The 12939-nt window shown below is 55.8% G+C and overlaps 1 protein-coding gene across 4 annotated transcripts in view; it reads right to left on the bottom strand.

Moving 5' to 3' along the window:
* Positions 1 to 3860: 3860 nt before the first annotated feature.
* Rp1l1 (RP1 like 1) overlaps positions 3861 to 12939 on the bottom strand; it is a 38965-nt gene continuing 29886 nt past the window's right edge. For all 4 annotated transcript variants that reach the window (XM_063234955.1, XM_063234957.1, XM_003479698.2 and 1 more), the window contains 2 exons: positions 11342 to 11483; positions 3861 to 10257 (listed from right to left, as the gene is read on the bottom strand). In XM_063234955.1, coding sequence (XP_063091025.1) covers positions 5627 to 10257; positions 11342 to 11483 — 4773 coding nt within the window. In that variant the 3' untranslated portion in view covers positions 3861 to 5626. The remainder of the gene's footprint in view (positions 10258 to 11341; positions 11484 to 12939) is intronic.

The following is a 12939-nucleotide window of genomic DNA, read 5'->3' as shown; positions in this document are numbered from 1 at the left end:
CTCCGGGGCTGCGTCCCGCAGCAGTCAGGGCACCCAGGCTATTCCCAGTGGTTCCAGCACTGGGCTCACAAAGGGGCTGTGTTCTGCACAGAACAGAGGCTTCCAGTCCAGGCGGGGAGAGGCACTGGGTGTTTGGCACAAAAGAGGGGCAGGGTACTGGGGCCAGATGAGTGTAAACCTGGGGGCACTGGAGTAAGGAAGGGACTAGGGCCTCTCTAGAGCCTGACCACTGAGTCCAGGCTGGGGTGGCCTGTGAGTGCTGGGGTAGGCAGGAATGGGCGGTGCTCTGGGGGTAGATACCTGTTCCTCAGAGCTTGCTTCTGAGCTCATTCCTGCGGTGACATGGCAAGGTGAGGAAGCAAAGGAAAGGAGAGAAAGGGCAGAGGAGGGCAAGGAGTGGAGCCAGCTGGCCGGAGAGTCAGCCTCTCCAGATGGCTTTGACTCTGGATGGTGAGTTATAGGTGAATGAGGACCCAAGGTGTTTCTCTAAGGAAGGTCCAGGAGCAGGCAGAGGTGGCCCTGCCCTTGGTGTCCCTCAGGACAGTGCCTGGGAGCTTGGGGAGGACCTGGGCAGGCGCAGAAGCAGCAGGAGTAAGGACAGGATCTTTGGGAAACTGAGGGCAGAGGGAGTGATGGATGCCTGCATCTCCTCTGCAGAGAGCCAGAGCCAGGCTGAGGGGGCAGGAAAGGAAAGTGGTCCGAGATGGGGCAGGTGTCATCGGGTGTGCTGGCCACTTAGTCCCTGGTGACCAAGATGGAAAAATTCCTGGCATCTGGGAAAGGATGGCAGTCATTGAGGTCTCAGGCTCATGGAGCAGTGAGCAAGATAAAAAAAAAATACTTCCCAGAAAGGGGCAGGAGGGCAGTGGCCAGTGGACCCCCATACCCACGGGGTTTGTTTCAGCTGCAGACCCCTGCACAGGTTCTGAGGACCCCAGCCAGGTTTCACAGCCTGGGAACCAGGAGATGCAGCTGGGTGCAGGCTCTGGTGGATGCTGCAGGCCCCTCTCAGGGGGGAAGCAGGGACTGGCTTCTGAGGGACAGTGCTCCCCTGGGCACCCCTAGTGGGCTGGGCTCAGGCAGGAGCCATCACTTCCCAGGGGTAGCCCTGGGTCACACCCAGCACCGGGCATGAAACAGGTCTGAGCAGTGAAATGGAATGAGCTCAGGGGACTGGCAGCCCAGCCTGGGGATCCTAGGTGACCCCCTTTACACAGACCCCAGGAACCTGGCCTCTCAGGCCTTTGGACTTGGGGGCGGGAGAGTGGGTCAGGGAAGGAGAGTGAACTTTATCCCCCTAATTGCCTCTCAGGAGACCAAGATGGAGAAAGGTTGACTTGGTTGACCCTCGCTGTTCCTTGGGGACACCATACAGTGAGGGACAGCAAGAAAGCTGACTCTGTGTGTATGCTCGCGCATGCACAAATATGTACATCTGTGCACATGTGGATGTGAACATGCATATATGTGCATATGTGTGCATATGTGTACATCACACTTGCATGTACATGTCCTTATGGGAGCCTGTGTTTATTGCACATGTTAGTATGAGTGTGCATGTGAGTATGCATGCACATGACAGCCCTGTGAGTGTGCACCTAGGTGTTTGTATGTGTGTGTGTTGTGTTTGCATATGCTTACATGGAGGAGCATGCATGAGAGATGAATCTGTGTGAGTTGCACACTTATTGGAGTGTGCAGGCATGTGCATGCGTATGCATGTGAGCAGGGGCAGGCGTACTTGGTGGGACTGGGCTGGTTAGAGTTGTTCATCGTCTCCAAGGAGCCCCAGTCCTGCGGGGGAGAAGGTACATCTGGCAAAGTTGGGCATTAGAGGTTTAAGCCCAGTTCCCCCAACTGTTTGCTGAACTTGCTTTCTGGCCCTGCCTCTTCCCAGGGGCCAGGGTTTCCTGCAGCAGCACTGTCAGTGCTCATGGAGCTCTCGGCATCTGCTAACTCTGCTACCTTGAAGGGAACATAATGGCCATGGTTTGTTCACAAACCTCCCTAGCAAGCCCCAGCCTACACTCCAGACTCCCGCTAGTGTGAGGACTCTCTGAGCCTGAGTGCAGGTCACCTCTCCCTGACCTCATCAGAGGGACCCCGTGGAGACAATGCCAGCCTCGGGGACACTCAGACGCAGGGCTCTAGGTGAGGAGGGCAGCAGAGACCCATAAGAGCGGTGCACAGGCTGTGCTGTGTGCTGTTACCCGCAGGGCCTCTCTGAGCTCTGGATGAAAGGTGCTAAGTGAGAGGTGGGAAAAGACTTGATGTCTGGGCTTGACCACTGACACAGCTGTGGGAGCTCTTCCCAGAGATGCCTCTTCCAGAGGACGAGGGACCAATTACAACCAGACATCCTATACATCTGGAAGCTCTGGAAGGAGCAGGGTGGAGCCCTGACCAGACCAGCCAAGTCAGCCTTGGGCTGTGCTGCTCAGCCACTGAAAGGGTGTGGTCCAGGTGGGCTGGAATCTCTGATTCCCACCAGCTGGACAGCAAGGACAGGATGAAGGATTTTTTTCCTCCTCCATCCTCAGGGAGCAAAAAGGATTGGCACTGAGACCGGAAGCACCTGGCTAGCATCTGCAGTGACCCATGACTTGAGGGGAAATTTGGGAAGTGGCTAAGGTGACCTGTATGCCAGGCTTTTAAGAAGGCTGAGCCACGATAAACCGGCAAGCACAATGCTGGAGAGGAGCTCTATGATCCCCACCTTAGCTGCGCCCCAAACCCCTTATCTCCAAGTCAGAAGGAAGCGCAAAGTTGCCCATTACCAGCAAATGTTTTACATAGAAAAGGCAGAAATGTTTAGGGCTTAAGGCAGATGAGTTTATAACCAAGAGGTGAATCCTGGGGTTAGATAAGTATTCTTCCTCTTCCTAGAGCCTTATTATCGCCTGCTCCTCACATCTGCCTAGAGGCAGATCACTACTGAGCACAAAGCGCCATCAGCTGAGTGGAAAATCCCACTGGATTTACTTCCCTAAATCTCCATTATTTTGCATTAAATTCCTTCAGAGGAGTGCTGACCGCCTTTAGCCAAGTTACTTATTCACAGACCTGATCTGAAATGGGGGAAAAAAAAAAAAAGACACAGTGGAAATAATGTGGACGTGAGAGTCCGAAATAGCTGAGCGTAAACCCTGGCTCTATCCTAGCCAGCTGTGTGGGCTCAGGTGGGTTTATGTTATCTCCACCATGCCTCAGTTTCCTCATTTGTGAGGGGGGTATGATGGCACCTGCCTGCCTGCTTGACGGAGGTGTTGGGAAGAATACACTGCACGGTTTCTGTGAAAACCTAGGATGGAACCTGAGGCACAGTACACGTCGGGTTCAGAGCAGTTCTAGCTGAAGCACAGCATTTCCAGGCGCCCGTGTGCTGTTGGGCCTGTGTCACCTGACCCATTTCACAGGAGTTAAAGCTGAGGTGCCATCCCTGCTGCTCGAACCTGCTGGCCTGCTCCCTCCCCCGCGCAATCTCAACTAGAGACAGATGATGCTATTTCATGAAGTGCAGGTTAGCGGCCCCTGGCACTGCAGGAGGTGACAGGCAGCGAAACAAGGGCACTGATAAGTCTTTTGGGGGATGACTTTGGACCCTCAAATCACAGCAGAGGTGCCTGCTGGGTGCAGTGCCAAGGGCACTCTGTGTCACCACATCCAGACAGTTCACAGCACCGCCTGTCTCTCTGTGGCTTCCAGCTAAGATGTCATTCTCCCGCTCTGCTGGATTAGTGGCCCATGAGTGCATCATCTCCACCAACTTTTCAGACAGTTGACACAGGCAGATTGTCAGAGCTAACTCAACAGCTGGCAACACCCTCCACCCAAAACAGACATAAAGCCATACACAGGTATATACGCATCGCCTTCTGCTTTTATTGTAAAAACTTTAAAGCATCACCTCTGCAGATATTAAAAACAGCTCTTCCATCTGTGGAGTGAGCACTGCAGATGCAACAGACAGCATCCAGCCGTCGCGGCTGCTCTGAAACAACCAGGAACCAAACCTGCTCATGAGGCTCTGATTTCCTTTTTCAAGAATCTGGATATCAAAATCCCCTGTCCAACAGGGAAGGGGTGAGAACCATCCAAAAAGATTCCGTCCACCCAGGAGCTCCCTACCCAGGCAGACCCAGTCCCAGGCTGGCTCTGGAATGTTAGGACAGGGTAATTTTTGAATCTCAAAAATAATACATGTAATTTTTAAAAATGACAAAGGGTACATACAAATCAACTCATTAAAAAAATAAAGCTAAGAACTCAGTAGAAAAATGGATTAAAGGCATCTACTTATAATTTATATGCAAATGTTTCTTCAAACCGTAGGGAAACATTAAATTTCATTAGTAATCAAAGATATCTAAAATAGTACCACATTAAAATGAAGTTCTTTTTTGCCCATAAAATTAGCAAACAATTTCTCATTTTCAGTGACAATACCAAATACTGATAGGTATGTGAAGGGCCAGGTGATATAATTTAGTGATTATGTTTATGAAAAATCAGAAGGATATTGATCTTCTGGGACCCAATAATTTCATGCCTCCTGGGAATCTACCAGAATTTAGGGGGAAATAATTATTAGAACAAAATAATAGAAACGTAGAGTCAACAGTAGGAAAATGGTGAAATAAAGTTTTTAAATTCTCAAATTGGAATTTTCTTCAGGTATTAAAAAATAAGTTTAGAGCCTGGCACAGAGGAACATGCCTGTAATCCCTGCTACACGAGAGACAGAGGTATGAAGATCACAAATTCAAACCCGGCATGGGCAACTTAGCAAGACCATGTCTCAAAAAATTAAAAGAGCTGGGATGTAGTTCAGTGTGAAGGATCTGAGCTCAGTTTCCAATTAAAAAATAAAGGTTTATGATAAATGGGGAAAATTCGTATACAGTCAAGCTTTTTTTTTTAAAGCAGTATGTAAATGTTATGTGAAGAACAATCCTAACTATAGATGCTTATAAAACCGTGGGAAGGGCGCATGCCAAGTTGCTATGGAAGCTATGTCTGGGGGGTGGAATTGTTTATGTTTCCCCTTCTTCCCCCTTTGCTTATTTATTTATCTACTGAGCTTGCATTTTTCCCATTGCAAAGAATTAAATATAAATTAGGGGAAAACACTGAGTTGGGGACTGAGAACACAGCTCCTCTAATGACCCTGCCATTACCTGCTTTTCCCAAGGGCCCACATCTGCAGTCGCCAAATGTATTCATGACCAGCAAAAAGCCCTTCAAAGTCGAACAAGGTGAGCGCCAGGCAAAGCCAAGAAGAGCAAACAGCAGATCAAGGGGAAAGGAGGAGCGCAGCCTTGCTCAAAGGAGCTGCCCCACGGCGCCCCGTGCATGCCTGCGGCAGCCACCCACCTGGGCCCACAGAGAAGCAAGGGCCACCGGCTTCCCAGGGCGTGGCAGACCCGCTCCAAGGCCCCTTGTCCCCTGCGTGGCAGGTGGTGGGGCTGTCCTGGGCCCAGGGATAGCCAGGGGCGACCTGTGCCCTTGGCAAATCCTCCCTGACAGCCTTTGCTCCTTGCAGTGACCCCTGGCCCGAACCGTGCAGAGTCTGTAGACAAAATATCAAAATGATTCCCACACTGGTCCTTGTCTTGCTGCTTAATGTCTAGAAATCTAAGATATCCTCGCCAAAGCCACCTGCCCCGTCCCCTGCAGGGGAGCCCGCACAGCCTCTAGCTGCCCCCTGGTCTTGTCCGAGGGCGGAGCAGCCTTCACCTGCTCCCGGCTCTGGAGTCCCTGGACCCGAAGGGGGCCCTCCCTCCTCAGAGGTGGAGCTGTCCGGATCCACGATGGCCACCTTCCCCTCTGCCTGTGGGGACTCCGGGCACCCAAGCTCTCTGCCTGACTGATCCTCCAAGTCCTTCTGAGAGACCTGGGAGCAGCTGCCCAGGGACATTTGGGAGCCTGGCCCTTGGTGGGGGGTGTCCTCAGCCTGGGCAGGGGGTGTCATGGGCCTCCCCTCCTGGTCTAGGCTGCTGTGTCCAGAAGCCTCTCCTCCGCCTTCCTGTGCTGTGCTAGCTCCAGGGCCACCTTCTTCCTCGCTGTCACGTCCAGCCTCAGACTGTGGGTGTCCTTCTGTGTCCTCCGCACCATTTCTCTGTCCTGCAGCCTCCGGAGCATCCCCATCCCTGGAGCCTTCACTGGCGGCTCCTTCCTGCTCAGCCGGGCAAGGCTCCAGCCCCTCGGCCACCTCCTCCGGGGCACTGCCCACACTGGCTGGGGTTCTCTTTCCTCTCTCCCACCCCTCGGCTTCCTCTTCCCTCTCCTGCTCACCAGCTCCCTCTGCCTCCCTGAGACTGGGGTCACTGCTTTGCCTCTGGTTCCCTGGGCCCAAGCCCAGCTCCTGCTCTCCGTCAGGTCCCTGGTCAGGGTGGTCCTCCTGAAGCCGCTCGGTCCCTATTCTCTTGGGGGTCCCCTCTGCTGCCTCCTCTCTCTTCTGCTGCAGAATTTGCCGTAGGTCAAAGGCTATCTTGATAGGTGCACTGGTAGCCCCTGTGGTGGCCTTCCGGGACTTGGGAGTCACCTTCTTCCTCACACAGGTCTCGCAGGGACAGAACTCATCCCCCTCGGCGCCCCCACCTGGCCCGGCTCCCCAGACTGCGCTGAGGCTGGGCCTGTCCTCCAGGGTGAGGAACTGGGGCTCCCCAGCAAGGTTCTGCTCAGGGAAGGCTGAGAAGTTGCGCAGGCCCTGGAGCCAGCGCCGGCGCTGCTCAGTCTGCAGGGACGCCTGTCCTCTGAGCGCAGTCCTCCCCGCCCGGCTCTGGATCTTCTGGAGCTCCTTGTCAGTGCTGTCTCGGAGCCGCTGGCCCACATCCTGCTGCAGCTCGGCCACCATGTGGTCCAGCAGGTTGTCGCCCTGCAGGCTCCAGCGGGCTTGGAGCTCAGACAAGGCACTGGCCAAGTGGGCCATGAAGGCTGTCTCCATCTTCTTCAGCAGCTTGGACACCCACACAGGGTCGGGGTCCAGAGATGTTGCTTGAGTCCCAGATAGGCTCATCACCCCAGGCTCCGGGGTGGACTGGGCCCGGGCTTGCTCCCAGCCTAGCACTGCTGCCCTGGGCTGGGCTTCCAGACCAGGCTCTGAGCTGGGGTTACTGGGACTCTCACAGGTGTTTGCATCCCCCTCGTTGAGATGGCACTCAGTGGGCTCCTCTGTTCTTCCTAGGAGACCCAGCGCTATAGGATCAGGGTTCCTGCCTGTGTCTTCCTCCTCACCACTGACCCTGGCCTCTTCTGGAAGCCCTTCCTCCTGGACACCTTCCTCTTGGGGTCTTTCCCTTTCTTTTGATTCCTCTGCTGGTCCCCTCTCCTCCTGCGTCCTGTTTTCAACAGACGGCTCTGGGTTATTGTCCAGTTGCTCCAAATCATCGTCCGATGTCTGCTCCCTGCTGCTGCTCCTGGCTTCCTCCTGCACTGGGGAGCCAGAGGAGGCCGTGGAACAGCTCTGCTGAGGGTTTTCCCTGTGCTCCGGGTGCCCTGAACTGCTGGAACTGGGCCTCTGGGAGGAGATCTGCAGGGACTGCTCCATCTGCTGAGGACCCGGGGCGGCCTCCATGGCACAGGGCACACCGCCATCCCCTGAGCCTCCGGAGCCACTGCTGACGTCCACCCCGGAGGAAGAGGTGGGCGTGAAGTCCTTGGTGATTGGCAGGGCCTTGAGATCTGGGTCCACGGGACCTTGTCCGAGGTCACAGCCTGGCCACAGTCCCTGGAAGAGCCCAAGCAGCTCCTGGTACTGAGGGGAATCTTTGAGCCTCCCTGTGTCTGCCAGAGCCCCACAGGCACCATCGAAGAAGCGCAGGCTGGCAAGGCAGGTGACGAGTGCCTCGGCCGACCGGCTGAGCCTCTGGGCCATCGGGCCTGACAGCTCCGGTAGGCTGCTGGGCCGGCCCTGCTTGGTGCCCATCAGGGCCTTCATGATCTGCGTAGAGGCAGAAACTCTGCCAGGAAGGGAACACAGTGTCAGCCCACAGCCCACAGGGACCCCATCTCCCACACCAGCCTTTGCAGTGTCCTTGGGCCCTTCATCCAGACCTGTGCCTTGATGGGGACCATCTCCCAAGTCGGGGTCCTCCTGAACAGTCCCTGGGAGGCCTTGGTCCTGTGTGGGTTGCTCATCAGGGTCCCCTTCTGGGACCTGCTGTCTGGTGTCTCCAGCGTCCTCCTCAGTACTTCCCAGGCTGTCATGGGACACAGGTGTGGCCTCATCCACCATCCCGTATCCCAGGAGAACGGGCTCCTCTGGGATGTTGTCAAGCCATTCACGGACCACTGCATCCGGAGAGGCATGGGGCAGTGCACTGGGTGTCATACCGCCGTCTTCCCGTGGCTCCTCAGTGCCTGCCCCGGCAGCAGGACTGGGGCTCCTTCCTGCTTCCCTGGCTGTGCTGCCCATTGTCCCTGATTGAGGGCTTGGGGCCAGCATGTGCCCCACTTGGAGTGTTTCTTCCCCTGTCTCACTAGCTCTGGGCCCCTCGTCACCAGTCCTTTGGTGACCACTGTGGTTTGAAGGGTGCCTCATGGTACAGGGCCGCCCTTGGGGGGGTGTGGGACAGTATCCACTGCTGGCCCAGCAGGCCTCAGTGTGATCACTGGGGGTCCTCAGGACAGGGCACACCCCAGTCTGTGAGCTGGGGCCACTGTGGTGAGCTCCGGGTTCCTCTCCCTCGGGCCATCCAGCCTGCAGAGACAAGGGCGGCGAGGGCCTGGAGGTGCTGCCAGTCTCATCCCCCAGGCCTCCAGCCCCTGATGTGTGGGTGGGTGTTGGCCATGAGGGGTGCACTCTGCCCTCAGTGTCCCCTGCTGGCTCTGCAGAGCAGGCCCTGGGGTGATAGAAATCAGAAGCCCCATCTGAGCTACTCACGGGGGCGATGGCAGCCTGTGGGGCAGGGGAGCAGGGGAGTGCCCCCTGGTTCCCAGAGACCTGTCTGCTGCTGCTGGATGACTTGGGAGAAGATCGTGGCACTGGCCCCCCTGGGCTAGTGCTTCTTCTGTCCGGGGGCCTTGGTGCTGGCGGGGGTTCGGGGGAGTCTGTGGGGCAGTGAGGGTCCCCGCAGTGGAGACACAGCCTGGTGTGGCTTCTCTGGGTCGCCTGCTGGAGGACAGGAGTGCAGGAGGAGGATGTGGTACTCCCTGGGCTCTGCTGCCTTCTCCTCCTCCGCAGGGCCAGAGCACAGGCAGGAAGACGCAGGGAGAGTCCCTCAGCATCCTGGGAGCCAGCCGACCCCTGAGCCAAGGGCAGTGTTGTCACAGGCCCATCCATGGCCTCAGGGCACCCAGCATCCTGTCCACACTTCTCTGGCTGTGGGTCCTCGTTGTTCAGAGACAGGCAACAGGGATTGTCACCAAGGGTGGCCTTCAGCTGGGAGGTCCCTGTCCTCTCCCGGCCCAGGCCGCCCCACTGCTGGCCTTCCCACTTGCTAGACTCCTTGTGGGACCTGGCACTGGCTGAAGAGTCCAAAAGGGCCCTTTCCACAGCTCGGGTCCCAGGTGCCTGGTAGGTCTGTTGCTCCCAGCCTGGTGGCTGTGCTCCCTCAGGGCACCGGGCCTCCCCACCTGCTTGCTCAGCCCAGCTGAAGGAAGCAGCCTCAGAGGCTGGACTTGGGCTGTCACTGTCCGCATGGCCCTCTGGGGTCCTGGGGCTGCAGGAGTCTGAATCGGAGCCTCCTGGGCGCTCAGCACTAGAGGCTGGGCTGCTATAGTCCTTACCGCATCTCTTCTTGCTCTGGCCCCAATCGGGCCTTCTCCAAGGTGCAGGCTTCACATCCAGGGGAGCACACAGAGGGTTTCTCCAGATCTCGAAGCTGGACCGGGGTCCCTCAAAAGCTCGACGGCACCCTGCCTTGCAGAGACCTGGGCCCTTGCCTCCCGGCTCCAGGCTGTCCCAAGAGTGGCCCTCCCATCTGCAGCAGTTGGGGTCCACTTCCTTCAGGCTGGGGCCCTCTCCGCTGGCCTGCCCCACCCTCTGGGACCACAGCATGGCATCCTCACCCAGGAGGTGGAGGCGGACTCTCATCTCCACGGACAGGCTGCCATCCTCATTCATGTGGACCTGCTTCTCCACGTTGTCACTTGTCACTAAGGGGCCAGGCAGGGAGGCCCCCATCCAGGCACGAGGCAGGGATGTGGGGGGCTCATTGAGCCCAGACCTTGCTGATGATAAGGACCTCGGCAGCCGGCTGCCTGACCTGGATCTGGGGTGGATCACGCTTGGCTTGGCCTTGGGCCCCCAGCAACCTGATGCACAGGAAGGAGGAAGAGAAGAGGAGGAGAGAGTGAGCCACCAAGCAGAATCAGGGTGCAAAGGACAGCGATTGGAAGCCTCCCACCACCTCCGTGCCCCATGTCCCGTCCTCACTGTGTCTGGCTGCATGGCCGGGATGACTGGCCTAGAAGGGATGTCCCCAGAGCTGGGAACACTTGGGCAGAGGCTCCTTAACTGTAGAAGTGTACTACCAGTTTAGTAGGCTTGCTTTTCTTTCATTTTTTTTTCCAGACAGTATTTGGGGATTGAATTCAGTGCCTTTGCACTAAGCTACATCCTAGCCATTTTATTTTATTTTATTTTTTTGAGACTAGGTCTCACTGAGTTTAAAATGCCCAAGTTAGACTCAAACTCTTGATCCTTCTGCCTCAGCCTCCCAGAATGCTCTGACTGACTGCATGCTCAGCTGTAGGTTTGCTTTGGACCATATCTTACCACACAGATAAATCACATGCTTCCACAAGCAGACAGATTGCTGCTCAGATAGGGAGTCTGGGTGGAAGTGGGCTCCCCACCAGCCACTTCCTCTGAAGGCCTGACTGAGCTGGTTCCTCATGATGGAGCACCCAAGGGAGCTGTTAAACGATCCTTGGGAAGGGCCTGAAATCACAGTGTCAGGTCCCGAGAGCTTGCACTGTACTCTAATCAGAAGGAAGAGCAGACAGGCTCTCTGGGGACAGAAGGAAGCAGACTTGGCAGGCTGTGGGTCATAGGTGCTCTCCTGAGCTAGGCTGAGCAGGACTCATGGAGGCAGCTGTGACCACCGTGCGCTCAGAGCTCTGCCTTCTGTGCTTCTCCATGGAGGTGAGTGTACACCCTAGAAATGCTGAACTCAAGACTCTCTAGCTCCTGACACCTCCAAACACTGTGCTCTGTCCTCTCATAGCTCAGGGAAGACTGATGGTGGTGAGGAGGAGGCAAGAGGGATCCCAGAATGACTGGATCCTGAGGACCTGGGGCCAAAGGCCCCTTTCCTGAATTGTACAGGACACCTGCCCACTCGTACGGACTCTCCAACCCAAGCATATCAGATGGGGAAACCCCAGACCAACTCACCGTTCTTGCTGCTAGAAGTCAGCGAGGATAAAGCTTCAGTTCCGCCTCTCTGGGCGCTGTCCATTGCAGGGGGTCTAAAGGCCTCATTTCCAGCACACACCAGCACGGAGGGGCCATGCAGCAGCACCTGCAGAGGGTCCACCTGCGGACAGCAAGGTGCAGTCAGGACCCAGGGGAGGAACTCAATAGCTACAGCCCTTCTGGACTTCTGCCGTCTCTGCCCATGACGCCTCCATCCCTAGCTGGACACCTCTTCCACGATCTCTCCAGTTGGGAGCCTGTGCTGCAGCTCACCCTGGAGAGAGAAGAGGTTGGAGAGCTCCAGGCCCACATGTCCACCCCGCAGAGTGTGTTCTTTCTGATGCTGCCACACCAACAGCCCCAGCCTGCAGGGTAGACTGACCCTCTGCACCGGGCTTTTCCCAGGCCCACTCTCCATTCTGGCCAGGATTTTGGTACAGCCCTTGCCTCTGCCCCTAACCTCACAGAATGAAGCTCTGCTCTCCTTCCCTTCCTGACTTCCTACAGTGGTGTCTGGGTCCTACCACCTATTCACCCCAGCACTCAGCAGCAGGATGTGTCCCTGGCCACTCCCGAATGACCCCAGTGCTTAGGGAAACCTCCCCCTACATGTGGGAGGATTTACACTGTTGCTACAGTAACATCACCCGGTAACGAGCAGCGCTGGGGATTTGGTTCCATCTTTGAAGGACAGAATATGTTCTTTTTCAGTCACAAGGAAACGAAGGAGGGAACTCTAACACCTCCTCCTCCTGACACGACATTTGTTGCACTCCCAGACCTTTCAGCTCAGTTAATTAGAAGTGTGTTTTCAGCTTCTAGATGCATGTCTCCTTTGATTCGGATTTCTAATCCGTCTTACAAATACGGACATGACCTGAGTCTATCAAAGGAGAGAGGCAGCCACGCTTCCAGGGAATTGGACTCCCCAGGGAGGAGGACAGAGCTGGTGCCTAAACAGCAAACCCATCCCAGAAACACGTGACCTATGGGGAGAAAGAGAGCATGATCAAGCGTCCATCCAGGAGAGGACCCCAAATTAACAGCTATGGCTCAGTTCTCTCTGGGGAGCAATAAGATCATTTTCACAGAAATTCCAAAAGCCTTGCAGTGAGTCTAGGTGAAAATGTCCCAACAGCTTTTCCTCCTGTTACCTTATTCTGCGACAGGTCTCCCTTCACCAAGCCTCCTGAACTGCGAGCTAACCAGAGACGGGGACCCAGCCTTACTCTGAATACTCCACGTAGTACGAGCTAGTGCCTGGAAATGCTCCATAATTCAACAGCATTTCTGCGTTATTGATGGTGGCACCATCATTTTCTAACTATGCAAACGTGGGAAAATTACTTAAGTCTACGCCCCACTCTTCTAACCTAGCTAGGGGCAGTAATAATACTGGTTGTACTCAGAGCTTGTGTGGCAGATGCTGCCCTCTAGACTGGTCCACTTTTCAGGCACCTTTTTTCTGGGTGCTTTCCAGTAATGCACGGCTTATGAGGCCGGAAATCCATTTCCCCAGCCCCCTTGCAGCCAAGAATCTCAGGATGAAACAGGCCTCACTAATTGAACACATTTGC

Source organism: Cavia porcellus, unplaced genomic scaffold (assembly GCF_034190915.1).
Source record: "Cavia porcellus strain 051 isolate PalLab524CR breed Dunkin Hartley unplaced genomic scaffold, mCavPor4.1 scaffold_24, whole genome shotgun sequence".
Taxonomy (NCBI): Eukaryota; Metazoa; Chordata; class Mammalia; order Rodentia; family Caviidae; genus Cavia; species Cavia porcellus.
This window is presented reverse-complemented; position numbering and strand designations above follow the sequence as displayed.